The sequence below is a fragment of the Podarcis filfolensis genome (genome assembly GCF_964270895.1).
Source record: "Podarcis filfolensis genome assembly, chromosome: 11".
NCBI classification, from domain to species: Eukaryota; Metazoa; Chordata; class Lepidosauria; order Squamata; family Lacertidae; genus Podarcis; species Podarcis filfolensis.
In genome coordinates, this window is record NC_139613.1 from 8,888,352 (window position 1) to 8,914,988 (window position 26,637).

General features: G+C 48.1%; 1 protein-coding gene across 2 annotated transcripts in view; it reads right to left on the reverse strand.

Annotated features, from left to right (window-relative positions):
* The window catches only part of ST8SIA5 (ST8 alpha-N-acetyl-neuraminide alpha-2,8-sialyltransferase 5), a 63,595-nt gene extending 44,214 nt beyond the window's left edge, over window positions 1–19,381 (reverse strand). The window contains exon 1 of one of the 2 annotated variants that reach the window (XM_083575810.1): window positions 18,003–19,381. In XM_083575810.1, the coding sequence (XP_083431936.1) occupies window positions 18,003–18,133 (131 nt within the window). In that variant the 5' untranslated portion in view covers window positions 18,134–19,381. The remainder of the gene's footprint in view (window positions 1–18,002) is intronic. The other variant, XM_083575811.1, reaches the window with a different exon arrangement.
* Window positions 19,382–26,637: the final 7,256 nt, after the last annotated feature.

Below are 26,637 nucleotides of genomic sequence, written 5' to 3' on the forward strand. Positions count from 1 at the left end.
CCCCCCCTTCTCCTGCTTCCAGGGGGGAGTTTTCTATTTCAGAGATTGAAATTTTAATCCTTTTCAGTCGGCTCTCCAAGACTCTAGCTTGCAGCCTCTTTGCTTTGTTCTGTCTACAAAAGCGGGAGGCGGACTTCCTGTTTATGCCTCCCCACTACAGTTCCAAATTACAGATTTCTTCCTTTAAAAAGTTCCAATATGATTGTTCTTAAATAATATCTTTGAGATCCAATTGTTCTACTCACGGGTAGTGTCTTTTTAAATCCAATTGTTCACAGGAAAAAGTCAGCGCTCTCCGGCAACGGCTATGCGGCTTCACTCTGTGGAAAGAGCAGTCGATTCACAGCACCGCGCTGCTCACCCCACTTCGCTAAGGAGCCCCGCGAACGGGTTTCCCCGTGAGTAGGGGAGGCGCTGAAGGTGCCCGCCGAATCCAGCGTTCACAGGCTTCACCCGCCTGTGATTTCTGAAGGGTCTCCGCCTTCGCCGTGGCGGCCAGACCCTATTTCCACGGAGCAAATTCCTCTTAGTCAGAGGAATTCAGCCATTTCCGATGGCGCCAACCCGGATTTCTGTTCTCATCCTGAAGCAAAGTTCTTAACCTGAGGTACTATTTCTGGGTTAGCGAAGTCTGTAACCTCAAGCGTATGTAACATGAAGCATATGTAACCCGAGGTACCACTGTATATGCAAGGATTTCTCTCCTTTTTTTTCCTATGGAGAAACATTCCATCTTGTGAGCCTTAAGTAGTAAAGACCAGACCTGAAGCGTATGTAACCTGAGATACCACTGTATTTAAATCTTAGAATAGCTTTGGAAGTGGATATAGGCCATAGGGTTAGAAGTAGAAGATAGCCTATTTTAAAATAATATTAACTGTAAGTGAGAAAATGTGAAGATTTTTATGGTAAAAGTAAACGTGATTTAAAAAATGGTTAGAAATTATGAACTGCTAAAGATGAGGTAAAATGAAAATCAGATAGGGGGGACTTGGGGAAGCCCACCTAACAATGTTTTAAAAAATAAGGATAAGACAAGAATTTGTTTGTATTGTTTTTCTGTTTGTGTTGTTTATTTGTGTTATAAAATGAATAAAAATTTTGAAAAACAAAAATGAATCCTGCTTGCGAGTTCCCCACAGGCATCCAGATGGCCACTGTGAAAACAGGATGCTGGCCTAAGATGGGACTGATCCAGTTGGTCACGTCTTCTATTCAGTGGTTCTCAACCTGTGGGTCCCTATATGTTGTTGGACTACAACTCCCATCATCTCTGAGCTCTGGCCTTGCTAGCTAGGGGCGATGGGAGTTGTAGTTCAACAACATCTGGGGACCCACAGGTTGGAAAAGGCTGTATTACATAATGAGCCACTGGGTCCACAACAGCATCCTGACTTGAACTCCCTTAGCATCAAGGGTGCTTAAATTGGATCCCCTCGCTCGCTGTGATCTGAAGGGCAAGCATGTTAAGCCGCTCCTCATAAGACATATCTTTCCACTCCTCAAATTAGTCTGACTGATCTTCCTCTGGCCTTCCTCCAAAAGGAGCTGGGAGGGCAGGGGATAGAGAGAGACCTGACATCTGTTAAACTCGATTTCCTGACAGCAGCCTGGAGAACTCCCAAGAGGGCTTCAGGTCAGGAGCAATTACAGGCCGGAATGATGTCCAACCCCTTGAAGGGCTCCTCTCGTTGAATTGCTTTCCTCCTCCACCAAAGGCATCTCCAGATTAGGGCGCCCCTGGCTGATTGTGCAATATCTGAACTGGGTCAAGGAGGTGCTCGATGTTTTCATTTGTGCTCTGGGCTTTGTGTCGGCAGAGCTTCAGTGCATAGCGGAGCAGAGACGGGCAGAGAAAATTCGCCACCAACATATGTCACAGCAGGGACGGCGGCATCATCTCCCCAGGCACTACTTCCTCCGCACGTCAAACAAATAAGCTTTTCTCAAGAGAGGAACCCACCAAATAAGCCGAGCGGAGGAAGACGTAGCCTACATGAGCATGCATGACCCTGGGGGTAAACTGTAACTTTCCCTTGGAAAAAATTCCCAACACCCTTTTGTTGTGAGCGAGCAAAACATCCCAGAGCAGTCAGCAAGCTTTCAGGTCCACCTGAGTTCTTCATCAAGCTGGAGAAACAAAAGCTGGCTTGGTGCTGAAACCGTAAGGCCTGCTGAAGCCCCAAAAAGGATTTTTGTTGTATAGACTTAGGCCCTATATCTGCACCATACCTCCAAAGCTGTATCATACCAGTTTAAACAGTCATAGCTTCCCCCAAAGAATCCTGGGAACCAGAGTTTGTTAAGAGCGCTGAAAGTAGTTAGGATATGGTTACCAGATTTTTTTCCAATGAATCCGGGGACACTTTTTTTCTTTTTTGAAGCTGAGTAGCAACAGGGAGTCAGTAGTGGGGATGATGAGGCAAAAGACCCTGGGCTCAAGCACACATGCATATTGTATAAACGTGCAAAGCCCTTCTTTCGCACCCTGTGAAACATAAATGTGCAGAGTTTTAAAAAAACTGGGCAACACCTGCCCACAACTCCCGAGCCTCCTCCAATCAGTCAAAACAAAGGGGGGAGGGGGCAAGAGATCTGTACCGCCGGATGTCCCCGGTTCCCCTTTGGCAGTGACAGAGGGAGCCAGCAGCCCAGAGCCAGCCTGGTAGCGCAGTTGGCTCTGGCTGGCTTCAGGAGCTGCTCGCTGCTATGGTGCCTGCGATTTTTCCTCTCCGGAAGTCCTCATATAATGTGTTGCGCACAAGACACATCATATGGGGACTTCCAGAGAGGAAAAATGGCGGGCGCCAAGCCAGCGAGAGCCAACTGCGCTACCAGGCTGGCTCCGGGCTGCTGAGGCTGCCACTGCCTCATTTCCCGGGGACAGATTTGCAAATCCGGGGACTGTCCCCAGAAACCGGGGATGTCTGGTAACCCTAAGTTAAAAGGTAAAGGGACCCCTGACCATTAGGTCCAGTCGTGGCCGACTCTGGGGTTGCGGTGCTCATCTCACTTTATTGGCCGAGGAAGCTGGCATACAGCTTCCGGGTCATGTGGCCAGCATGACTAAGCTGCAAACCAGAGCAGCGCACGGAAACGCGGTTTACCTTCCCGCTGGAGCGGTACCTATTTATCTACTTGCACTTTGACATGTTTTCAAACTGCTAGGTGGGCAGGAGCAGGGACCGAGCAACGGGAGCTCACCGCTTTGTGGGGATTCGAACCGCCGACCTTCTGATCGGCAAGTCCTAGGCTCTGTGGTTTAAAGACTTGCCGATCAGAAGGCCGGGGGTTCGAATCCCCGTGAAGTTAGGAGGTGCCTGTTCCCCTCACAGAGCTACAATTCCCAGAGTTCTCTGGGAAGAGAGATGGGCTATTAAATCACTCTGTGAAGATAAGATAAGATAAGATAAGATGATAAGATAAGATAAGATAAGATAAGATAAGATAAGATAAGATGATAAGATACTGCTTTAAATGCATAATGCAAAAGGGGTCTGACTGCAATCACTTGAGCCTCTGAACTGGACTCAAGCGAGGGCACAGTCGGTCATTTTGGCACTCAAGCAAGGGCACAGTTGGCCATTTTCCCAAAAGGAGTCACCTCACAGACCTGAAATTTGTCTCAAAACCCTACAGATACACCAACGTTCCTTAAAAATAGCAGAAGAAACTTGTGGCACCTTCAAGGCCACCACATTTGCAATGGCATAGGCTTCTGTGAATTCATCACTCTGAAGGAAGAAGGAAACTGGGTCCAAGGCCTCCCTTGTTCCCCTCCCAGAGTTCTCAGACCGGTTTAGCAGTCAATCGCTCTTCACAGGGAACCCTGGGAATTGTAGTTCTGCTAGGGGAACAGGGGCCTCCTAACAACTATCATAATCCTTAACAAACTACAGCTCCCAGGATTCCTTGGGCGGGAAGCAATGACTGTTTAAAGTGTTATGATGCTGTTTTAAATGCAGTTGGGACCTCAGAAAGCCATAGATATGGGGGTAGTTTGTTACATGTAATGGGCAGGGAGGCAGTCACGAAGAGTTCAGTTCAGAAATGACTACATAGGGTTGCTACGTTTCAAACAGTGAAAATCCAGATACAAAAGTTGTTGAGCAAAATTGATTCCGGAAATAGCAACCCTACAAGTACACAGATTCATAGAGAGTACAGGCTGTCACCCATTTGAGATGGATGCCAGGAGATCTCTAACGGTACCAATGTACTTCGTATATTCGTTTAACCCGGTGATTTTCATTATTATTGTTCTTTTGTCTCTGTTCAAATTGTCCGCCGCTGAGATGTTCTGCTGCTCTCTGATTCAAGCTGGTTTGTTTTGATAGTATAACTGCTGGTTCTCAGCTGAAGCCAGAACTCTTCCTGGCGGGACTTGTGGATATATACAGTTAGGAAAGGACTGTGGAACTTTAGTACAATATATGATTACGGCTGCGAGACTTTTATATCCACAAAGATGGGAAGACCCATTATTACCAACAATGGAAGAATGGCTGTTAAAACTAACAGACTTAGCTGAAATGGCTAAATTGACATGTTTAGTCAGAGACTAAACATTGTTAAGTCATTGTTAACATGTGTTAAAGATTGGAAGCCCCTCACAGACTTTTTACATGAAAAAGAAAAAGACATAATGATATCTGGATTTGAGGATTGAAGATCATGTTTGTTTATAGAAAGTGGCTTTGTTGGGTGGATTGGACAAACTGAATATTGCTTTTTTTAACATAGCAGATAGATGAAGAATCAGAAGTTATTTATTTTCTGAATCTTAGTTTTCTACCTTTCTCTTTTAACCTCTTTTCTATTCTTTTTTTTTCCTTTCCTTTTCTTTCTCTATTTCTCTCCCCCTCCCCCCTTTGTGTTTTTATTGTATCTAGATAAAAGTCTTGGTTTGTTTGTTTTTCAAAAAAAGGTTAAATATATTAATTTTTGCGTTTTTCTCTATAAGCCTTTATAAAAATTATTTTTAAAAGTGGTATAACTGATGCTTCAGTTTTTGCTTTTCCGTAATTGAGATGTGAAGTTGTTGCCGTCATTCAATGATGCTCAGAGAACCGCCATCAACAGAGAGCAGAAAAACTGGGAGCAAAAAACCGGAGAAGGCAACAAAGGGTGAAAAATAGGAACTTCATTATTTCGCCTCACTTGGCTTTTGTCTCTAGCGCTGGAAGAAGGATGCCAAAGAACTGTGCCAAGGGGAGCTGCTGCCAGACTGTGTTGGCATGGACATTTCCAGAGCACTGAGCTGCGTGTAGCAGTTGATGGGGGAATGGAGAGCAGTTGTCAACAAAGGAGCAAGCCACGGATTGGCCAGAAACAAGAACACCCAAGGTCACCCCAGGAGGTATGGCAGGTTTTCCTGCCTCCAGGCTTTGTGGACTGCTGAGTGATGAACACCCTTGGATATAACCATCAAAAAGAAAATGCCTGCATCAATCATGGCAAAGAAGGGCAAGGAAGCAGAGTCACAGCCATACGTGTGTCCGTCTCCCCTCCTTGCATCCTTAAAGGACAAGGAGCAAAATAATGCGACCCAGTTTGCGGAAGGAGAGCTGCAAACAAATTAATCTGCTCCAAAGGTCTTCCCTAAATGTTGGCGGCCAATATTCTCCAAATACTGGCTGCGTTTGCCATGGTCAGCGAATATCCAAAATTCAACATTTGACGCCGGACAATCTAAGCAGCGGCAATCAGGCATTTTGGCAATACAGTGGTACCTCGGGTTAAGTACTTAATTCATTCCGGAGGTCCGTTCTTAACCTGAAACTGTTCTTAAGCTGAAGCACCACTTTAGCTAATGGGGCCTCCTGCTGCCGCTGCACCGCCGGAGCACGATTTCTGTTCTCATCCTGAAGCAAAGTTCTTAACCTGAAGCACTATTTCTGGGTTAGCGGAGTCTGTAACCTGAAGCATATGTAACCCGAGGTACCACTGTACAGTGGTACCTTGGGATGCGAACAGGATCCTAAACAGAACATAAGACGCGATGGCACATCTGTGAGTGCGTGGGTCACGTTTTGCTGTTTCCGCGCATGCGCGTGACGTCATTTTGACCGTCTGCTCATGCGCGAGGGGCGAAACCCAGAAGCAATGCCAAGGTATGACTGTATCCGACACCTTGCAATTGTATCTCATACGTTTTCTCTCATTTTGTACTGATTTTCATGGTTTACTTCCTACAAGGTAAGTGTGGGGCTTTTTTAACTTTGAGGGGAGAGAGAAAGCAACCACTATACATGACACTAGTGAGGTTGTTTCCCCACGGAACCTCAGAAGCTGAACTTACACTGGGTCAGATCACTGGCCCACCTAGGTCAGTACTGCCTCCACTGGCTGGCAGAAGCTCTCCAGGATTTCAGATGAGGGACATTCACAGCCCTAACCAGAGATGCCATTGAAGATTGAACCAGGTGCCAAGCAGATTCTCTACCACTGAGGTTCAGCCCTTCTCCTTGCTTACTGCATTTATCTTAAAACAAATATTGGGAAAGGGAGCTGAGTTGGATGAAATGGGGGGGGGGGTGTTAACCTTTTTGCCCATCACCCAGAATGGAACTCCCTTCCAACTGGGATTCAACTGCCCCCCTCCTTTCTAAACCTCAGGCACTTGATAAACACTTTGCTATTTCTTAGTTCACTATGATGGATTTTAGTTGCCTCTTTTCTTCGTATAAGGGATGTGGGTGGCGCTGTGGGTTAAACCACAGAGCCTAGGGCTTGCCAATCAGAAGGTCGGTGGTTCGAATCCCCACAATGGGGTGAGCTCCCGTTGCTCAGTCCCTGCTCCTGCCAACCTAGCAGTTTGAAAGCACGTCAAAGTGCAAGTAGATAAATAGGTACCGCTCTGGCGGGAAGGTAAAAGGCGTTTCCGTGCGCTGCTCTGGTTCGCCAGAAGCGGCTTAGTCATGCTGGCCACATGACCCGGAAGCTGTACGCCGGCTCCCTCAGCCAGTAAAGCAAGATGAGCGCCGCAACCCCAGAGTCGGTCACAACTGGACCTAATGGTCAGGGGTCCCTTTACCTTTCTTCGTATGTTTTCATGCACATTTCCTCCACGCTACTTAGAAACTATGGAAAGGAAATGCATAAATAGCAGAGATAAACAAATAAATCCCCAAACACCCCACAGCTGGGATTTGCAACGGGAGAAAAACATCTCGCTGGTGGTGTCAAAAGGAGTTTTCCTCCCATTGCGTACTGCAGACGTGTTTAACAAAAAAATTAACCTGAGCGCTGTGATGCTCAGGTGCTCCTTGGAGGGTTCAAATAGGCACCTGGTTGGTCCCTGTGACAGCAGGGTGCTGGACTTGATGGGTCACTGGCCTCAATCCAACAGGGCCAGCAACTTCTTACGCTCCTAACTAAGCAGAGAGAAACTACGCCAGAAAAAGAACCTCCAGTTTGGTACGGAGGTGGAGAGGATGTGATTGACTTTCATAAAATTGCACACATAGTGGAATAAATGTGGATGGGGAGACATTGCTCTCTCCCTCTCCTGATTCTTGAACTCGGGGTTATCCAATCAAACGGATGAGCAGATTACGGACGAGTGAAAGGAAGCATTTCTGCACACAGTGGATAATTAAATTCACAGCAGAGGAGGGGAATCTTTTCCAGCCAAAGGGATGCATCCCCTCATGGGCAGCTCGCTGGTACTTAGTGGGGCCAGGAGGAAAGTAGATGGCGCAACAGAGACAGTTCTTCCCTTTTTGCAAAGCAGGCCACGTTGTGAAAGCCAGAGGATTCTACACCCAGGCCTCTCTGCATCCTACATCCAGGCAAGCCAGAAGCATCGTCAAGGACGCATGTCAGCCGGGCAGAAGTGCTCATCGAGACGGCAAAGCAAGGCCAATGAGGGACATGGTCTGGGCTTTAACACAAGCTGGGAAGTGTCCTGAGGGCCAAACAGAGCCCAATTCAGTGGAGCAGCACCCCTGTCAAGATATTTGCACCTTCCAAAAATAACTGAAGACTGTTTTTTCCCCGACAGGCTTTCCCAGTTGGATAAATGGGTCTTTACCTCTGGTGTCCATTTGTGGGGGGGGGGGTTGTTTGTTTTAACTGTCTTTGCTGTTTTTAATTCTCTTCTGTGTCAATCTCCTAGAGGTGATGGTTTAGATGCGGTTCTCAACCTGTGGGTCCCCAGATGTTGTTGGACTACAACTCCCATCATCCCTGAGCGCTGGCCTTGCTAGCTAGGGGTGATGGGAGTTGTAGTTCAACAACATTTGGGGACCCACAGGTTGAGAAGGCTGGTTTAGATGGTGATTAATAAATCAGTGGTGGTGGTGATGATGATGATGATGATGATGATGATGATGATGAATCTGACATCCAGTTGCGTGTGATCAGTGGACTAGGGGAACTAGGCTAGTCTCCTAATTGTTCCTGGTAAATTAGAGGATTAAAGTATTAAAGGCTGTCACCCCCTTCCCATAGCCTGGGAAGCTTCTGCCCTGCTTAGAGAGGGAGATGCAATGCTCATGCGTGCAACGTCAAGATGTCACATCTTCACTCCCCACCAATTGCCCTCACAAGCTGATTCCTCTGGCCCTGACCGTTCCTCTATGAAAAAATTCACCACACATCACTGGACCAGCCAGATGTACGTGGGAAGCAATCAATCAAGACCTGCGCACAAGAGCTCTCTCCCAACTTGTGATTCACAGCAGCTGCCCTGCTTCTTACAGCACAATCCTACACAGGTATTCTCAGAAGTAAGTGCGGCTTGGTTCAATGGGGCCAATTCCAAGTTGACTGAGTGTAGGCCAGGCATCCCCAAACTTGGCCTTCCCAATGTTTTGGGACTACAACTCCCATTATCCATAGCTAACAGGACCAGTGGTCAGGGATGATGGGAACTGTAGTCACAAAACATCTGGAGGGCCGAGTTTGGGGATGCCTGGTGTATTCAGTGCCTGAGCTTGAATCTGGACCATGAGTAGGCAAACTAAGGCCCGGGGGCCGGATCCAGCCTAATCACCTTCTAAATCTGGCCCGTGGACGGTCCAGGAATCAGCGTGTTTTTACATGAGTAGAATGTGTCCGTTTATTTAAAATGCATCTCTGGGTTATTTGTGGGGCATAGGAATTCATTCATTTTTATTTTTTCCCCAAAATATAGTCCGGCCCCCCACAAGGTCTGAGGGACAGTGGACCAGCCCCCTGCTGAAAAAGTTTGCTGGCCCCTAATCTGGACTAAGGAATTGAGCTCCTGTGTTCTGAATCGGTACATGTTGTCCAATCACAGAACTTTTCAGGATTTGGGCCTCTGCCATTGACCCCTGAACTCTGAGTCGTGGTTCGCAGTTTGGGAGTTTAGACAGCCAATCACGTTGGTAGTGGGAGTGGCCCAGGCTTTCAGAAATGTATATAAGCAGTTGCTTTGCCTGTTTCCCAGTTATGTAGTTCAATAAAGGTTCTTACTGTTACAGCTGTGTCTTGCCTCGTGGGAACCCACCTACACTTCAGGACTGCAGCCACAAACTCTTAGGTTTTGAAGTGTGGGCTTTCCCACTTCACTGAATTTTCTCCTTGCGTGGTGCTCTCTCACACTGTGTTTTTAAGGACTCATTTCAACGCAGGCTTGGCATTGTTTTATTAATTGGTGCAAACCGCTGAGAGCTTTTCAAGTCAGAAAGGGAGGCCTAGAGGTTGAAAACTAAACAATTAAAGCACACACAGCTTTGGTGGGAGGAGGAAATTGTGCTGAGGCAAGGACACCTTTGAAAGTATTGATTGGCTTTTATTTTCTTTACCCAAACGAGGGGGGAAAGAGAGAGAGAGAAAGCTGGATGAGTCAGAATGAAATGTTCTTGCTGTTAACAAGGCTGCAGTTTAAGAGCAGAGGTGCTGATGAATGTATCGGGAATTCTTACGCGGTGCTATTTTCACAGCCAAAAAAATACTACCTTGCAGGGAGCGCTTGAACAGCAAGCGCTTGCAACATTCCTGCAGGGATCTTTTGAAATCACAGCTCAAGTGTGTGTGATCTGTTCTCTCCCCTACTTTACCACCCTTTTCATGCTTTTGTTTTTTTAAGAGCAGTGGAGGAAAGGGGATTGTGTAATTCAGGAAAAATGGGAGACATCACCAGGCATTTGGTGACGGGGGGGGGGGCAGGTGTCCAAGACACACTTCTGGAGATCCACAGCCTATGCAGAATAAGAAATCAACACCACTTCAGACCTTGCTCTTGCGACTCAGAAATTGACCCCAGCTCTCCTGCCTTCTCCCAGGCCCAAAATACACCTGCACATGGTCTTTCCTGAACAATGAACAGGGGTACAAATTGAATTTGCCCACATGGAAAATAAAGACAAGCCAGCGAGAATTTTATTGGCACAGAAATGGAAGCAAGAAGAACTACCGACGAAAGAAAAGTGGCAAATGAAATTAATGGACTATGCAGAATTAGATAAGATGACAGGAAGGATCCGAAACCTGCGGAACCAGAGATTCTTAGAGGACTGGAGTAAATATTTGAACTATTTGAAAAACAATTGTAATAAACAGATTACGCTAGTAGGACTACAAGACGTTTTGTAAGGAGGACTGTACGAAATACTGCAATGAAGACTATGAAGAGAGTTATTAGTTAAGGACGATTAAAAGTAATAGAGAAATTAAGAAATGTAGACTAAGTGATAAAGATTGAAAAATCTTCAGAGGAGGCTGATAGAAGTCCAAAACATTGTATAAGATAAGTAAATATGTTAAACGATAGTTGGAAATGATATGTTAAAAAAGCACCCTCCCCACAAAGAGATTTGTGGCACCTTTTTCATTTGTCGTTTAAGGCAGCCTTGAAGATTTCTCCATTCTGAACTTCTTTTAATCACTCTTTCCGTGTTCTGCTGCTATTTTCAATCTCTCTCTCCCTTTTAGCTGCCTTGATTTAATACTTAAAATGATTTGTGTTGCTTGTATTGTTTTTAACTGCTGGTGGGGTGGGTGTCTATATTTTACACACACACACACAATTTCATAAAATTTATACACCACCTGATTGTACAAAAACCATTGAATTACAAAAAGAATAAAACAACAGCATTATCGGTACAGTGGTACTTCGGGTTAAGTACTTAATTCGTTCCGGAGGTCCGTTCTTAACCTGAAACTGTGCTTAACCTGAAGCACCACTTTAGCTAATGGGGCCTCCTGCTGCCGCCACACCGCAGGAACATAATTTCTGTTCTCATCCTGAAGCAAAGTTCTTAACCCAAGGTACTATTTCTGGGTTAGTGGAGTTTGTAACCTGAAGCGTACATAACCCGAGGTAAAGGTAAAGACTTTAGGGTTGTGGCGCTTATCTCGCTTTATTGGCCGAGGGAGCCGGCATACAGCTTCCGGGTCATGTGGCCAGCATGACTAAGCCGCTTCTGGAGAACCAGAGCAGCCCATGGAAACGTCGTTTACCTTCCCGCTGGAGCGGTACCTATTTATCTACTTGCACTTTGATGTGCTTCCGAACTGCTAGGTTGGCAGGAGCAGGGACAGAGCAACAGGAGCTCACCCCGTCGCGGGGATTCAAACCACCGACCTTCTGATCAGCAAGTCCTAGGCTCTGTGGTTTAACCCACAGCGCCACCTGCATCCCTTCACCATTGTGATATATCACCAGCTAAACATTGTGATATACCGATATATCACGATGTCTGAAATAAGGATGGAGCCATGTAGAGGCACTGGCTGACTTCATGGTTTTCCCCACGTTGTGATTTTTGCACAACACACGCAAGAAGTTTTGTAAGGTGAATGATTTGAAATATTGCAAAAAAGACAATGAGGAGAATTATCAGTTAAGGATGTTAAAGGTAATGTGAAATCAAGAAATGTATAATATTTGATAAATAATGGAAAATCATCAGAGGTGTTGTTGGAAGTCCAAAAATATTTTATAGGAGGAGAAGTTATGTTGTATGAATGTTGGAAATAATATGTTAAAAAAATAATAAAAATGTTGTTTTTTTTAAAAAAAGGAATTCGTTCAATCTTTTTTTCTTCCAAAATATAGTCCGGCCCCCAACAAGGTCTGAGGGACAGTGGACTGGCCCCCTGCTGAAAAAGGTTGCTGACCCCTGGCCTAGATGGACCAATGGTAGGACTCAGAATAAGGGAGTTTCCTATTTGTGTTCCAGTGGGGTTCATTTCCTACATTCACTACCTCACTACTCTATTCCAAACTTAAAAATGGAAAGTGTAATGCTTTAAACAAAAGTGGTTTAAAGACTCTCTCAAGGCAAATCTTAAAAAATGTAGTATAAACACCAACAATTGGGAAACCCTGGCCTGTGAGCGCTCCAGGTGGAGAACAGCCTTTACCAAAGGTGTCATGGGCTTTGAAGACACTTGAACTCAGGAGACAAGAGAGAAACGTGCTAAGAGGAAGGCACGCTTGGCAAATCCACACCATGATCAACTCCTGCCCAGAAACCTATGTCCCCACTGTGGAAGGACGTATGGATCCAGAATTGGCCTCCACAGTCACTTACGGACTCATTGTTAAAGCCGTATTTATGGAAGACAATCTTACTCGGCTACGAGGGATCACCAAAGAAGAAGGGATGTTGTATATGGATAAAATGGGGCAGCACCAATGTATGTCTCCCTGAGCTCCTTGCGGTAAGGGCTGGATGGATCCACTGGTGAAATAAACGAATAAACCTTTGGAAGGGGAGCACCGTGCCTGTGTCAATTATATATAAATTATATCCATTTATAGTGCATCATTATTACTTCTTTAAAAGCCCTGTCTGTTTTGTAGCAAGTTCCAATTAACTGCCTCTGCCACATCTGGAGATGTTTGGTTTCATAATCACCTAAATTACAGCTATTTAAAGAGGAACGATTAAATGTGCACTGCACGACTGGAGTCTTCCATTGGACTGTCAGCTGCTGGAGAGGGCTGGAGAGAGAGGAATCCTGCATACCAGGCAGGGCTTCCTCCTGTGTAAACTGCTCTCGCTTCGCCGAAAGAGTCAGCAGTGCTTTAAAATACCGGATGGCAGGAGTGCAAGAGCTGCGTTTACTAGCTGCCTTTGGCGATGCTAGCTTTCTGAACAGCTGTGATCACGCAGAATAGAAACTGGGGCTTCCAGCAGCTCCCTGAGAATCCCAGGTTTAAATCCTTGTTATTATTTTTAGTTCCAGCCCTCATGGTGCGAGAGAGGAAAAACGCTTTGTAAAAGGTTAAAAAGGTCCTGTTTCCTAAAGGACTTTCTCTCTTCCCCGATGGAGAGCTGTAATGAAGGCACCTTATCTCTTTCGGAGAGGTTGTTGTTGCTGTTGTTTAGTCGTGTCCGACTCTTCGTGACCCCCTGGACCAGAGCACACCAGGCACTTCTGTCTTCCACTGCCTCCCGCAGTTTGGTCAAACTCATGCTGGTAGCTTCGAGAACACTGTCCAACCATCTCGTCCTCTGTCGTCCCCTTCTCCTTGTGCCCTCCATCTTTCCCAACATCAGGGTCTTTTCCAGGGAGTCTTCTCTTCTCATGAGGTGGCCAAAGTATTGGAGCCTCAGCTTCAGGATCTGTCCTTCCTGTAAGCACTCTGGGCTGATTTCCTTAAGAATGGATAGGTTTGATCTTCTTGCAGTCCATGGGACTCTCAAGAGTCTCCTCCAGCACCATAATTCAAAAGCATCAATTCTTCGGCGAACAGCCTTCTTTATGGTCCAGCTCTCACTTCCATACATCACTACTGGTTCGGAGGGGTAGGGGGCTGATATGTGCTAGTGCAGACTTTGTCAATGTGCTGCCCTCCAGATGCTGGCTGTGGCTGATGGGAGATGCAGTCGAAAACATCTGGAGAAAATCAGGTTGGCCATGGCTACAATAAAGGAAACACCACCTGCCAGGAATCCATGAACTGCTGGCCTCCATGGAAGCCCTAACCTGGAGCCCGAGGCTCTTAATCGCAGGGTTCAAGTCCCACATTGGGCAAAAGATTCCCGCATTGCAGGGGGTCAGACTGGATGACCCTGGGGGCCCCTTCCAACTCTATGGTTCTCCGTTCCTGGGCTTGGGGGAACTTGCTCTACAATACGATAATCTTTATTGTCTTTGTCCCGTACAGAACAACAAAACTGAAAAAATATACATCAGACATTCAAAAAGCAACAAGCCTGCTATCCCAGCTTGGTTAGCCCCCTAAAAACTCTTGATACCCCATAATTAAATACAATATGCTCCCACAGAGACTACCTTACACTGCGTTTAAGACCAAAATTGCATTTGGATAAAAACTGTTTCTCAAGCGGCTAGTCCTAGTCTTTATAACCCTGTACCTTCTTCCAGAAGGCAGAAGCTGAAAGAGATCATTTCCTACTTACAGGCAACGCAGGGATTGCATTCTGGAACACTGCACGCTTCCGTGAAATTGTGTATAATCGGAACACCCATTGGAAAAGCCTGAAAAACACTCTATTCCCCATCCCTGTCCCAATAGTTTTTGAGACGTTTTTGGGTTCGGCGCAATGCACACGCACGCAATCGCACACATATGAGATGCACCTAAAGCAGTCGCTGCCTGCATAAATTTGTAAATAAAGCAAATATTATTCTAAGAAAATGTATAAATCCACAGATCTCCATTGACCTCACTTCCAGGAAGAAGCCGAACACAAGAAGAATGTGCCTGGTACACCTCCAGAGAAGAGGGGAGCAAGTAAGAATAAAAAAGCAAGCCACATAACCATCAGCACCAAACTGTGTATTGTGTGCTTTGACTGGCAGCTGCTCCTCAAGACTCCAGGCAGAGAAAAGCTCTTTCCCAGCCCTAGATCATATCTTAGATCTGCCAAGTGGTGGACTATGGAATTGAAAGTGGCAGCTTCTGGGTGAGGGACCCTCAGGCCCAGGGAATGACAAGGGCTAGGCGACAGATTGATTTATTGATTTATTGACTTTTTACCTTTATCCTCTGTATACCGCATTTTGTTTATTTTATTGCTATGGCTGGCGGCTGATGCAAATAAAGATTCATTCATTCATTCTGTCCTGCCATGTGATGCCCAAATTCTTCCTGACACAGCGCATTTGGGCTGAAGGGTGAGGGAGTGCTATAGATACGATAGACTAACAGCAAACTCACTATCCAAGTGACAATCTTTATACAGCAAAAATCTCATTACCTACATGCAACACAGTGGCTAAGGAAAAACTGAGGGTTGTCAAAACTACCCCTCCCCCTCCCCCCAAAAAAGACCTTTAAAAAAGATCCTAAAAGGGTGAGGGAGCCAAAAGCAGCTCATGGAGAACTCAGAATGTTTGCTGACTATTTGGTGGGAAAGAGAGGAAAATCAGTGGGAACGTAATGGAGTAGCCTAGGAAAGGACACAGCTGGCTGGCTGGCTGGCTGGCTGGCTGAACTGTGCAACTCCATGCTGCAATGTTTTGTTCTGGGTCCCACTTTAAATAAAGAAGCAGCCCTCTCAAGGTGGCTTATGAAAGCCCATCAGAAACGTAACAGATTTTTTAAAAAAATATGTACAAATTAAACAAGCCAATTTCAAAAGCTAAGAGCAACCGCACTTTTAACAGAACACAGTTTGGAACAAGCAAGTGTTTACGGTCTGTTTAACAGCCGTCCAAAAAACTGAGCCGATCAAACTTCTGGAAGAGAATTCCCAACATATGCAGGGCTAGCACAGAAAAGGCCCTGTCTTCCACACCCACCAGTCTGATGGATCCCGAGAGCAGGCTCATGAGCCAGACTCCAAAGGATGATCTTGACACTTGGGTGCATTCATATAGATGCAGGAGGTACTGGAAACAACCCGATCCCAAATCATTTAGAGCAGCAGTAGCCTTTGGGGTGAACTCTACATCTTGTTAGACTTCAACTGTCAGCCGCCGCCATGTCCAAGAGTCAGGGATTGCAGACGTTTTAGTCCAGCAACATCTGGAGGGCATCAAAATTGGCGAGGCTGAGTTTAGGGCTTGAAAGGCGATGGTGTTGGTTTTCTGGAAAAATCCGTGTTGTAACTTTATCCAGAACGTTTTCCTTTGCAAGTTAGTTTCCATGTGGGGAAATCCTTATGCTCCAGTGGAGAGTGATCTAATGTAGCATGTTTTATTTTACTTGTATTTGGTAAACAAAGCTAAAAGTGTTGAAACTGCCAAGCTTGCTTAATACTGTATTTGCAATTGGCACCCGTTCATTATTACTAATGAACTTACGAAACGGGAAAAGCAGGCGTCCCACGCCACTGTTTAAAGGGCATAACCGGCACTTTTTAATTGAGCCTGGAAATGAATAGGCAGCCAGTGCAACTGGCATAGGACTGATGTTATATTCTCTGAACGCCTAGAACCTATTTGTCCTTTCAGAAAAGTCCCCTTTCACAATTTACATTGTAAAAAAAATTCCTTCCAGTAGCACCTTAGAGACCAACTAAGTTTGTTATTGGTATGAGCTTTCGTGCGCATGCATGAAGTGTGCATGCACATGAAAGCTCATACCAATAACAAACTTAGTTGGTCTCTAAGGTGCTACTGCATGGGTAGGCAAACTAAGGCCCAAGGGCCAGATCCGGCCCAATCATCTTCTAAATCCAGCCCGCGGACGGTCCGGGAATCAGCATGTTTTTACATGAGTAGAATGTGTCCTTTTATTTAAAATGCATCTCTGGGTTATTTGTGGGGCAAAGGAGTTTGTTCATTTCCCCCCCCCCCCAAGAAATGGGTGACAGCATTTCACCAGTGAGTAGCAGGAGATGAGTGGGGAAAAGATGGGGTGTATTCTCTGCATATGAAACAAGCCAGCAAACTTTGCAATTTCTCAGGTTGAGATCATTCTGATAAAACAAGGCTGTTCTGCAGCCCTCAACACACAGTAAAGCTTGGAATGCTGTAGAAATATATATAATGCTAAATTAGATCATATATATACATATACACACACACACACACACACACACACACACACACATTACAGAGAGAGAGAGAGAGAACTGCAATATTTGTCTCTACGTAGTCCAAGAGTGCTGGATTAGTGGGATGGGAAGAAGAGTGGGCTTAAGGCAGCCTTTGCAACGCAGTGTGTTTTGGATTCCCATTAGCTCCAGCCCCAAAAATCTGCAGGGCACCACCAGGCTGGCATAGGCTGCCTTGAGGGCACAGGGCATCTGCCCAGCTCTCCAACCAAAACAGAGTGGCAGGACTCCAAAGTGTGCAGCAAGGTGGTTTAAGCTGCCCCTACACTAATTTAAGAGCCTAGCATCTGGTACACCCATACGGCTGCATTTTGTACACTTTGTAGTTATCACTCCAAAGGCAGAAGTTTTATCTCCCAACAGCCCTCTAGCCCAAACTGAGCAAAGCCTTACAAGGTAAAGAATGGCTGCAGGGAGTTCTTACAGCGACACTAAACCAGGAAATGTGTTTATAGCCATCCAGGCATGCACAGTGCCTGCTTCTGAAACATCTGTGGCTATCTGCCCACACAGCATCGCACAGAGCTTGAACTCTTACATGTCTTGGCCATTTGGCCTCACTGCCTTACAACACACACAACCACCACCAGTCACCAACACGCGTCCAGGCTAAGAAACCAGCACCGCTCCGGATCTGGCGCAAGTGGGTTGGTGCAGCCACAAGCCCAAACCCAAAGGCAGCCCGGTCCCATCCTGCGCTTCCTCAGTCCCGCTGGGTCCAATCCTGTGAAGAGGATTGCAACCCCCGCAGTCCAGACTTGCGCCCGTTTTTGCGTAAGTTACGGGATGTAGAGGGTGCCGGGCAAGTCGTACGGCGCGATCCGGCTCACGTTTTTACTCGGGAGTAAAGTCCTGCTCAACTCACTCCTTGGGAAGAGCGCGCGAGGCTGTTTGCACGGTTGGTTCCGAAGGTCCCAAAAGCCTCTTTTGCATACTTTCAGGAGGGTTAAAAATAAATAAATCTGCGACCCCCCCCCCGCCCGCAATTCGTTTCTCCCCAGGCTCTCTCCCTCCCTCCCCAAAAGACAGCGAGGAAAACTCCTCTCGTACCTCTTGAGATAGTTTCTCCCGTACAGGATCTGCTGCAGGAGAGTGACGACGGCGAAGGCGCAGATGAAGATGAAGAGCAAAGTTCGGTTCCCCAGCAGATCCCGGCTGGAAGTGGGGTCCGTGTAGCCCATGCTGGCGGAAAGGGGGCCGCGAAGCCGAGCTCCGTCAAGGTCTCGCTCGCAGAAGGAGCCGCATCCTCCTCAAGCGCCGCTCAGGCGCGGCTGGGGCGAAGGGGAGAAGCCGTGGAGGAGGAGCAGGAGGCGGAGGCGCGCCATTCAAGGGCACGGCGGCCCCGCATCGCCGCCCCCCGGCGGAGGGAGAGAGGCGGCGGCTGGGCGGAAAGTTCTTTGCCGGCGCGGGAAAACGTCTGGGCGGCTTCTCGCTTCTGCAAAGCAGCGCCCTCCGGCTCGCCTGGTCGGCGCCTCCGCCGCCTGCGCTGCGCCAGAGGAGGAGGCCCGCGGCGCGCAAAGGAGGGCGGCGCTGCTGCTCCTCCGCCTCCTGCGGGGCGGGGAATAAAAGCCCCCCAAAAATTCCCCTTTCTACTCAACGAGGGGCCTGCCCCGGTCTTCTTTCGGGGAGGGGGCGGGCAGAGAGGAAGCCGAGCAAATCGAGAGAGGGTTCCAAGCGAAAGGCGACACCCCCAACGGAACTCCTGCAGCGGGCTGGCTGGTCTCTCCAAAACGCTGCGCTTTGGTTAGGTGCTGCTGTGGTGCGGACGCGCATGGAGATTTCCATGTGGGCGTCTGGCACATAGGCTCCGGCGAGGAAGAGGAAGGAGAAGGGGACGTGTTCGGCCAGGGCTAGGTTTGAGCGCCGGGAGGGTCACGACGGCGCTTGGACAGCTCTCCAAGCAAACGGCCCGGGGAGGGAGCGAGGCGCGGAGGCAGGGACTAGCGCGTCGCGGCCGAGCTGCGTTTGCGGTGGAGAGGGCTGTCGGGTTTGTGAGTGTCCAAAGCAAGCGGTAGGCTGGAGCTGGGCGCTGGTTCTGGAGCATTGATGTGCAACGCCTGCTCTCGGCTGGAGTTGCTCTCCTCGCGCCCCGTCCAGCCTCCCATACCAAGCCCAGGCAAGGTCGTTGCGCATCTCTTCAAGGGCACGGAGATCGCGCGCGCTCGGCGCCTTCCCGCCTGCAGCTGGTGGAGCCATGTGGACGGCCGCCGCAGGCCAGGGACTTCAGGCAGACCCAAAAGCGTGCTTGGGAAACACTGTCCTTGAGGAGACGAGTGTGCCTTTTGTCTCTGACCTGATTTTCTGCCTCTGCGACCTCCAGGTGTCCTATAGGGAGACGCATGCATAGAAATTGGGGGCACACACACCCCTCTCTGCAGACCTCCTGCCTGAACGGTTAGCACGTCTCAGCTGCGAGAAGGAACCGGCTCCCCATGCCGCAAACTTGTCGCGGTAGGAGAGGCGGCTCGTTGCAAAAGCTGCGTGTGCGTGTTTTGTCAGGGCAAGAAGGTCGATCGGGATCCACCGGCCGGTGATGGGGCTAAGGTAATTGTAGGAGATATACAGCAATGCCTTCCTGACTCCCGATAGCCCTTAGGATGGGTAAGGCAAACTGCACGAGTCTCTGGTGGTCATAGAACGATAGGATTGCAGAGTTGGAAGGGATCCTGAGGATCATCTAGTCCAGCCCCCTGCAATGCAGGAACCCCGCCCTCCGCAGTCCGTTGCTGCAAAATTCTTAACATGCCCTGGGTCTGATGAAGGCAACTTTAGTCTCCACAAGCTTGTGGCTCTTGCAAGCAAATAGTATTATCTCTTACATTTCTATATTGCATTTCCATCGAAGGAGCTCAAGTTGGTGTCCATGGTACTCCCTCATTTTTATCATCACAACAACCCTGTAAGGTAGGTTAGGTCAAGAGGCAGTGGCACTGCCAAGGTCACCCCATGAGTTTCATGGCTGAGTGGGGAATCGACCCCTGGCCTTCCAAATCCTAGCCTGACACGGTAACCTCCATACTACACTGGCATTAATTTGTATCTGGCTATTCAGGAGTGCCTGTTCTCTTTGTCCATGGAGTTTTCTTGGCAGGGATACTGGAGTGGCTTGCCAGTTCCTGCTCCAGGTGGATCACATTTGGTCAAAACTATCCACTATGACCTGTCCATCTTGGGTGGCCCTGCACGGCATAGCTCATAGATTCTCTGAGTTATTCAAGCCCCTTCGCCACGGCAAGGCAGTGAGTGTTTGACCAAACTGCGGGAGGCAGCGGAAGACAGGAGTGCCTGGCATGCTCTGGTCCATGGGGTCACGAAGAGTCGGACACGACTAAACAACAACATTCAGGAGTGACACGGGTGGCGCTGTGGGCTAAACCATAGAGCCTAGGACTTGCTGATCAGAAGGTTGGCAGTTTGAATCCCCGCAACGGGGTGAGCTCCCATTGCTCGGTCCCTGCTCCTGCCAACCTTTGAAAGCACGTCAAAGTGCAAGTAGATAAATAGGTACCGCTCTGACAGGAAGGTAAACGGCGTTTCCGTGCGCTGCTCTGGTTCGCCAGAAGCGGCTTAGTCATGCTGGCCACATGACCCAGAAGCTGTACGCCGGCTCCCTCGGCCAATAAAGCGAGATGAGTGCCGCAACCCCAGAGTCTGTCACGACTGGACCTAATGGTCAGGGGTCCCTTTACCTTTAATTCAGGAGTGACTGTCACATTACGTCCCTAAAGTCTTCCTGAGTTAGGGATGAACATGCTGTCTTAGAGTGGGCAAAGCACTGGTCCTTTGTGCTGACCACTCTGGCTGGCAACCTCTCTCCTCCTCCCTTACCAGATCTCAGGTAGAGTTCCTTCTGCTCCCCCTCGCCCAGCTTATCCGGAGTTTTGGGCTGGGTTGCCATCAGTATGCCAATGACACCCAACTCTATCTGTTGATGGATGGCCATCCTGACTCGGCCCCAGACACACTGACCAGATGTCTGGAAGCTGTGGCTGGATGGTTACGTGGGAGCCGGTTGAAGTTAAATCCTTCAAAGACAGAGGTCCTCTGGCTGGGACGGGACGATATGGGATTGAGGGGGCAACTCCCATCTCTTGCGGGGGGTGCAATTAGTGCCAGCATCGTCCGTTAAGAGTTTGGGTGTAATCTTCGATACCTCCCTCTCTATGGAGGCGCAGATTACAGCTATAACAAAGGCGGCATTTTTTCATCTCCGCCAAGCTAAGCAGTTGGCTCCTTATCTCTCTTGCCCTGACCTAGCCACTGTGATCCACGCGACGGTCACCTCCAGACTGGATTATTGTAACTCGCTCTACGTGGGGCTGCCCTTGAGACTGACCCAGAAACTCCAGCGGGTGCAGAATGCCGCGGCGAGACTCCTTATGGGGTCTTCGCTGCAAGATCATATTCATCCGGTACTATACCAGCTGCAGTGGCTCCCGGTGGAGTACAGGATCAGGTTTAAGGTGCTGGTTTTAACCTTTAAAGCCCTATACGGCCTAGGACCCTCGTACCTACGGGACCGCCTCTCCTGGTATGTCCCACAGAGAAATTTACGGTCTGCAAATAAAAACATCCTGAAGATCCCAGGCCACAGAGAGGTTAGGCTGGCCTCAACCAGAGCCAGGGCTTTCTCGGCCGCGGCTCCAATCTGGTGGAACGCTCTGTCACAAGAGACTAGGGCCCTGCGGGACCTGACATCTTTCCGCAGGGCCTGCAAGACAGAGCTGTTCCACCAGGCCTTTGGTCAGGGCGCAGCCTGACCCCCTCCTCTGGCAATCTGCACAGAATTTTGCTTAATGGTTGCCATCAATTTGATTTTAATTTGATTTTAATTAATTTTATAATGAATGTTTTTAGAATGTTGGATTATTTTGATTGTTGTTAGCCGCCCTGAGCCCAGCTTCGGCTGGGGAGGGCGGGATATATAAATAAAATTTATTATTATAAATTCATTATTACCTACATGAGATGCTTTGAAGCTGGAAAGATGCCACGGAATGAACCTATGGTGCTCAGTAGACAAAGCAAGGCACCAGGTCCTCATAGGCAAGCAGTTTACAGCACAATCCTAACCATGCCTGCTGAGAAATAAGTCCCATTGTATTCAGTAGAGCTTACTCCCAGGTAAGTGTGATTAAGACTGCAGCCTTCCTGGCTCTGCACCAGCATGGAATGCAGGGTGGATTTTAAAGGTATGATCAGAACACACTATTCATCACTGCTCAAAAGGAAGTCCCACTGAGTTCAATGGGCTTACTTCCAGGCAAGTGGGTGCAGAACTGCAGCCTATTTTGGTTATTTCTTATTTAACCATCATTGTTTAACTTGTATTTAATAAATAAAGGCTTAAGAGACTTTTTTCTGGGTTTTTAAGACTGGCATTAAAAACTTAATTTATGTATATACGCCTTAAACAATCACAAAGAAAAACGAAGCATACAAAGGAATAGAATTAGAATTTCTGCAAAGGAGAAAATGCAGACACCTCGCAGAAAAAAGATGTCTGTGTTTAATTTTATGGCACCACTTTTGCCGTCATGTGTTTTATGTGGTAGATATATTTTCCCCATCTGTTTTAGCCATTTTTATGTACACCACACAGCATGGGGGCGCAGGCCGGCCAAAGTTGTTGAGCTTTTATGGAAATCAAAGCTGTTAAAAGATCAACAAATACTCAAAAGCATTGAAATTACTCAGTTATCTGTCGTCGTCCCCAACAACTTTGGAGGAAGCAATTGTTGCTCATTATTTATTTGACAGCCTATGGCCCATAAGAAGCAGCAATACCAAGACCATCCTGTGTCATGAAATACCGTATTTTTTGCTCTATAAGACTCACTTTTTCCCTCCTAAAAAGTAAGGGGAAATGTGTGTGCGTCTTATGGAGCGAATGCAGGCTGTGCAGCTGTCCCAGAAGCCAGAACAGCAAGAGGGATTACTGCTTTCACTGCGCAGCGATCCCTCTTGCTGTTCTGGCTTCTGAGATTCAGAATATTTTTTTTATTGTTTTCCTCCTCCAAAAACTAGGTGCGTCTTGTCGTCTGGTGCGTCTTATAGAGCGAAAAATACAGTAAGTTCTGTGCCTTTATGAGCTGCATGATAGGCAGAAATTCAACCAGTGCAGCATTTGCTAGTGAAGAAACGCAGAAGCAGGGATTCACTGCACATGGGTTTTTTAAATAATGAAGAATCACTAAGCAAAAAGGCGAGGACCTGAACTTCAGACTGGGAGGATGAGGCAGTGAGATGAACAGATCTGCCCCTTCCTGCTTCCAGCCAAAGCTCTCTTAGCCATTGCCTCATCCCAGCAGCTCACTATCCGAGATGCAAAGCCACAGGGACAGATTCTAGCCTATGGGATGCCCTGCTGTACCGCCAGGCAGAGATCTGGAAATATATTTGACAAGGACACATGATCCTGAGGGAACTGCTGTGAGGGAACGAAGCACAGAACAGTATGCAACCCAGAGGGCTTTTCCACACAAGAAAAAAACTTGTTTTATTTGAAAGCATAATGCTGAAGGATTAAATGCTTCTTTCAATCAACTCCCCATAAATTCCATTAGAGCGTATATCTCACAATTTGTACTTGCTAAGAGGTCTGTGGGTGGGCGTTTCGCTCCAGAAGCAAGCAGGAAAGAGAACCTGAGAAGAGAAAGTGGGAGACAGATTTGCAGTTTCCTCCTCCGTTGCTTGCTACTGGGCAAAAATAGGGTCATTGCTGGTCATAGCAGAGGTAGGAAGACAGGGAAGATAGTGGGCCGAGGAACAGGGCAGAAAGTGTGCCTCCATCTGCTCTCAGCACTTCCAATAAGAGTACTGTTATGGGCTGGGGAGTCAGTCTGGATGATGCCCTGAGACCCTTTGAGTTCTTGAAGTCCTGTACCCAGTAAAGGTTAAAGTCTAACCAAGGAATAATAATAATAATAATAATAATAATAATAATAATAAACTTTTATTTGTATCCCAGCCAAAACCGGTCTCAGGGCGGCTAACATCAAATATATAACATTGGTATAAAATCAAACAATAATTAAATTACCCCCTAAAAACAAGTCAGGATCAAATTAAAAACTTTGTGATGGCCTGGGAATCCGATTCAGAGGCTGAACCGGAGGAATCCCAGCCTGCACAGGAGTCCCCGCCTTCAGGGCCGGCTGAACTGAGGCAGGGCCTTGATTCTGAAGCGCCTGCACCTGTGCCGGATCCTCAGGAGCAGGCACCAGGTGAATCCACTCTGGCTCCAGAGGTGGTTGAGGACTCAGTGCCTACAGGTGAGTCTCCCCCTGGGCCCAGTAACCCTTCAGCCTCTCCTGAACTGCAGAGGCTCAGGGCAGAGAGGCGAAGGGAACTGGTTTCTCCCAGGAGGAGTGCTCGCCTTAAGGCCAGGAGAGGCGGGTCTCCTGGGGGCCGGGACCGCCCCTGGCCTCAGAGAAGATAAAGGCCAGTCAGCCCGGTCCCAGGTTGCAGGAGCAACATCGTTGTTGAGTACCTGTTCCTGCCCGGACCCAGACCTGACCCTCCAGTGTTCCTGTCCCCGCCCGGCTTCCTGCTTCGGACCTCGCCCCGCTCCTTGTGAACTGTTTCCAGGCTAGTGACCCAGGACCGGACTTTGACTACGCCAACGGTAACCTTCCCCCCAGGACCAGCACAAACTTATTAGATGGCTTTCCGCAGGATTAGGGCAGGGAACAGTAAATGCTCATCAGACCCAACTGTTTAGGCTGTTCTTATATGGGCCTGTGAATATCCCGGGAGGCCTCTTTCATACTAGTTCTTATACAAAAAGAGAAGGGGGGTCAGGCTGAGCCCTGACCAAAGGCCCGGTGGAACAACTCCATCTTGCAGGCCTTGCGGAAAGATGTCAAATCCAGCAGGGCCCTGATCTCATGTGGCAGAGCGAGGCCAGCCTAACCTCCCTGTGGCCCAGGATCTCCAAGATGTTATTATTTTCAGACCGTAAGGTCCTCTGTGGGGCATACCAGGAGAGGCGGTCCCAAAGGTACGAGGGTCCTAGGCCGTATAGGACTTTAAAGGTTAAAAGCAGCACCTTGAACCTGATCCTGTACTCCACCAGGAGTCAGTGCAGCTGGTATAGCACTGGATGAATGTGATCCCACGGCGAAGACCCCGTAAGGAGCCTCGCTGCGGCATTCTGCACCCGCTGGAGTTTCTGGGTCAGCTTCAAGGGCAGCCCCACGTAGAGTGAGTTATAATAATCAAGCCTGGAGGTGACCCGTTGCAGGATTAGACAGTCAAGCCTCTTTGTAAGACAAAAGCCTTAGCTGGCCACTTAAGTACCCTCATCAGCATCTCAAAAGAATAAGCTAGGTTGCAAGAGCTACAACTAAGTGTTGGTGTCCTCAGGGCTAATGGGCCTTTCATCTGCCCCTCCTCACCCAGCTGTGAAGTGAGAGAACAGGCAGAGCAGTGTGTGAGACCTCTGAGCAGGAAGCGGCTTGGAAGCTGGAGACACAAGAGACCTGCTTGACCTGTGCTGGATCCCAAGCTGTGACCAGTGCCAAAGCAATAAACACCCAGCAATAAAAGATAATGGGAGAGGATTTACCCCAGCAAATTATATGTCAAAATTACAAATACCTAAATACAGACATTTACCCTTGCTAGAGTCAACGTGCTGCCATCTGCCCTATTGCAGGGCAGATTCGAGGGTAAACCATACGCGGAACGAGTCTGCCCCTGCGGCTTGATGGAGGTAGAAACTGTCTCTCATGCCTTGTTACGCTGCCGTTTCTATGGGGATATACGCTCGGTATTTATTACCCCTGCTATGCAAAAATCTCCAAATGAATCCGAACTTCAATGTCTAAAATCCCTGGTAGAAGACAAGGATCCTGAGATCACATTAAGGGTAGCCAAATTCTGTGCGATTGCCATAAAACGTAGGGAACAAGCTGTGCTATCATAATGATTAAGGCCTTAAATGATAATTTTAGGTTATATGTTAGTGACTAAGTTTTAATTTACCGTATTTTTCACCCTATAGGACGCACTTTTTCCCCTCCAAAAATGAAGGGGAAATGTGTGTGCGTCCTATGGGGTGAATGCAGGCTTTCGCTGAAGCCTGGAGAGCAAGAGGGGTCGGTGCGCACCGACCCCTCTTGCTCTCCAGGCTTCAGGAAGCTATCCCCCCAGCCCGGCAAGCTCCCAGAGCGATGCCAAAGCTGCGCGCAGCTTCGCCATCGCTCTGGGACCCGTTCTGGGGGCTGGGGTCGGGGCAAGCTCGGGCTTCCCCCAGCCCCGCAAGCTCCTAGAGCGATGCCGAAGGTGCGCGCACCTTCGCCATCGCTCTCCGACCCGTTCTGGGGGCGGGGGAAGCTCGGGCTTCCCCCACCCCCAGCCCCGCAAGCTCCGGGAGCGATGGCGAAGGTACGCTCACCTTCGCCAGCGCTCTCGGACCCGTTCTGGGGGCGGGGGAAGCTCGGGCTTCCCCCGCCCCAGCCTCGCGCCTGGGGGGGAAATAGTTTTTTCCCCCTTTATTCCCCCCCCCAAAAAAATCTAGGTGCGTCCTATAGGGCGAAAAATACGGTATATATTTTTTAACTGTTGCTGTATCTGTATTGTCCCTGTTATACCTAATTGCAAATTCAAATGTATCCCTATCGTGTTTTATGAGTTCCTTGATATTGTATGTGGCTGGAACTGGTCTGTGACTGAAATAATA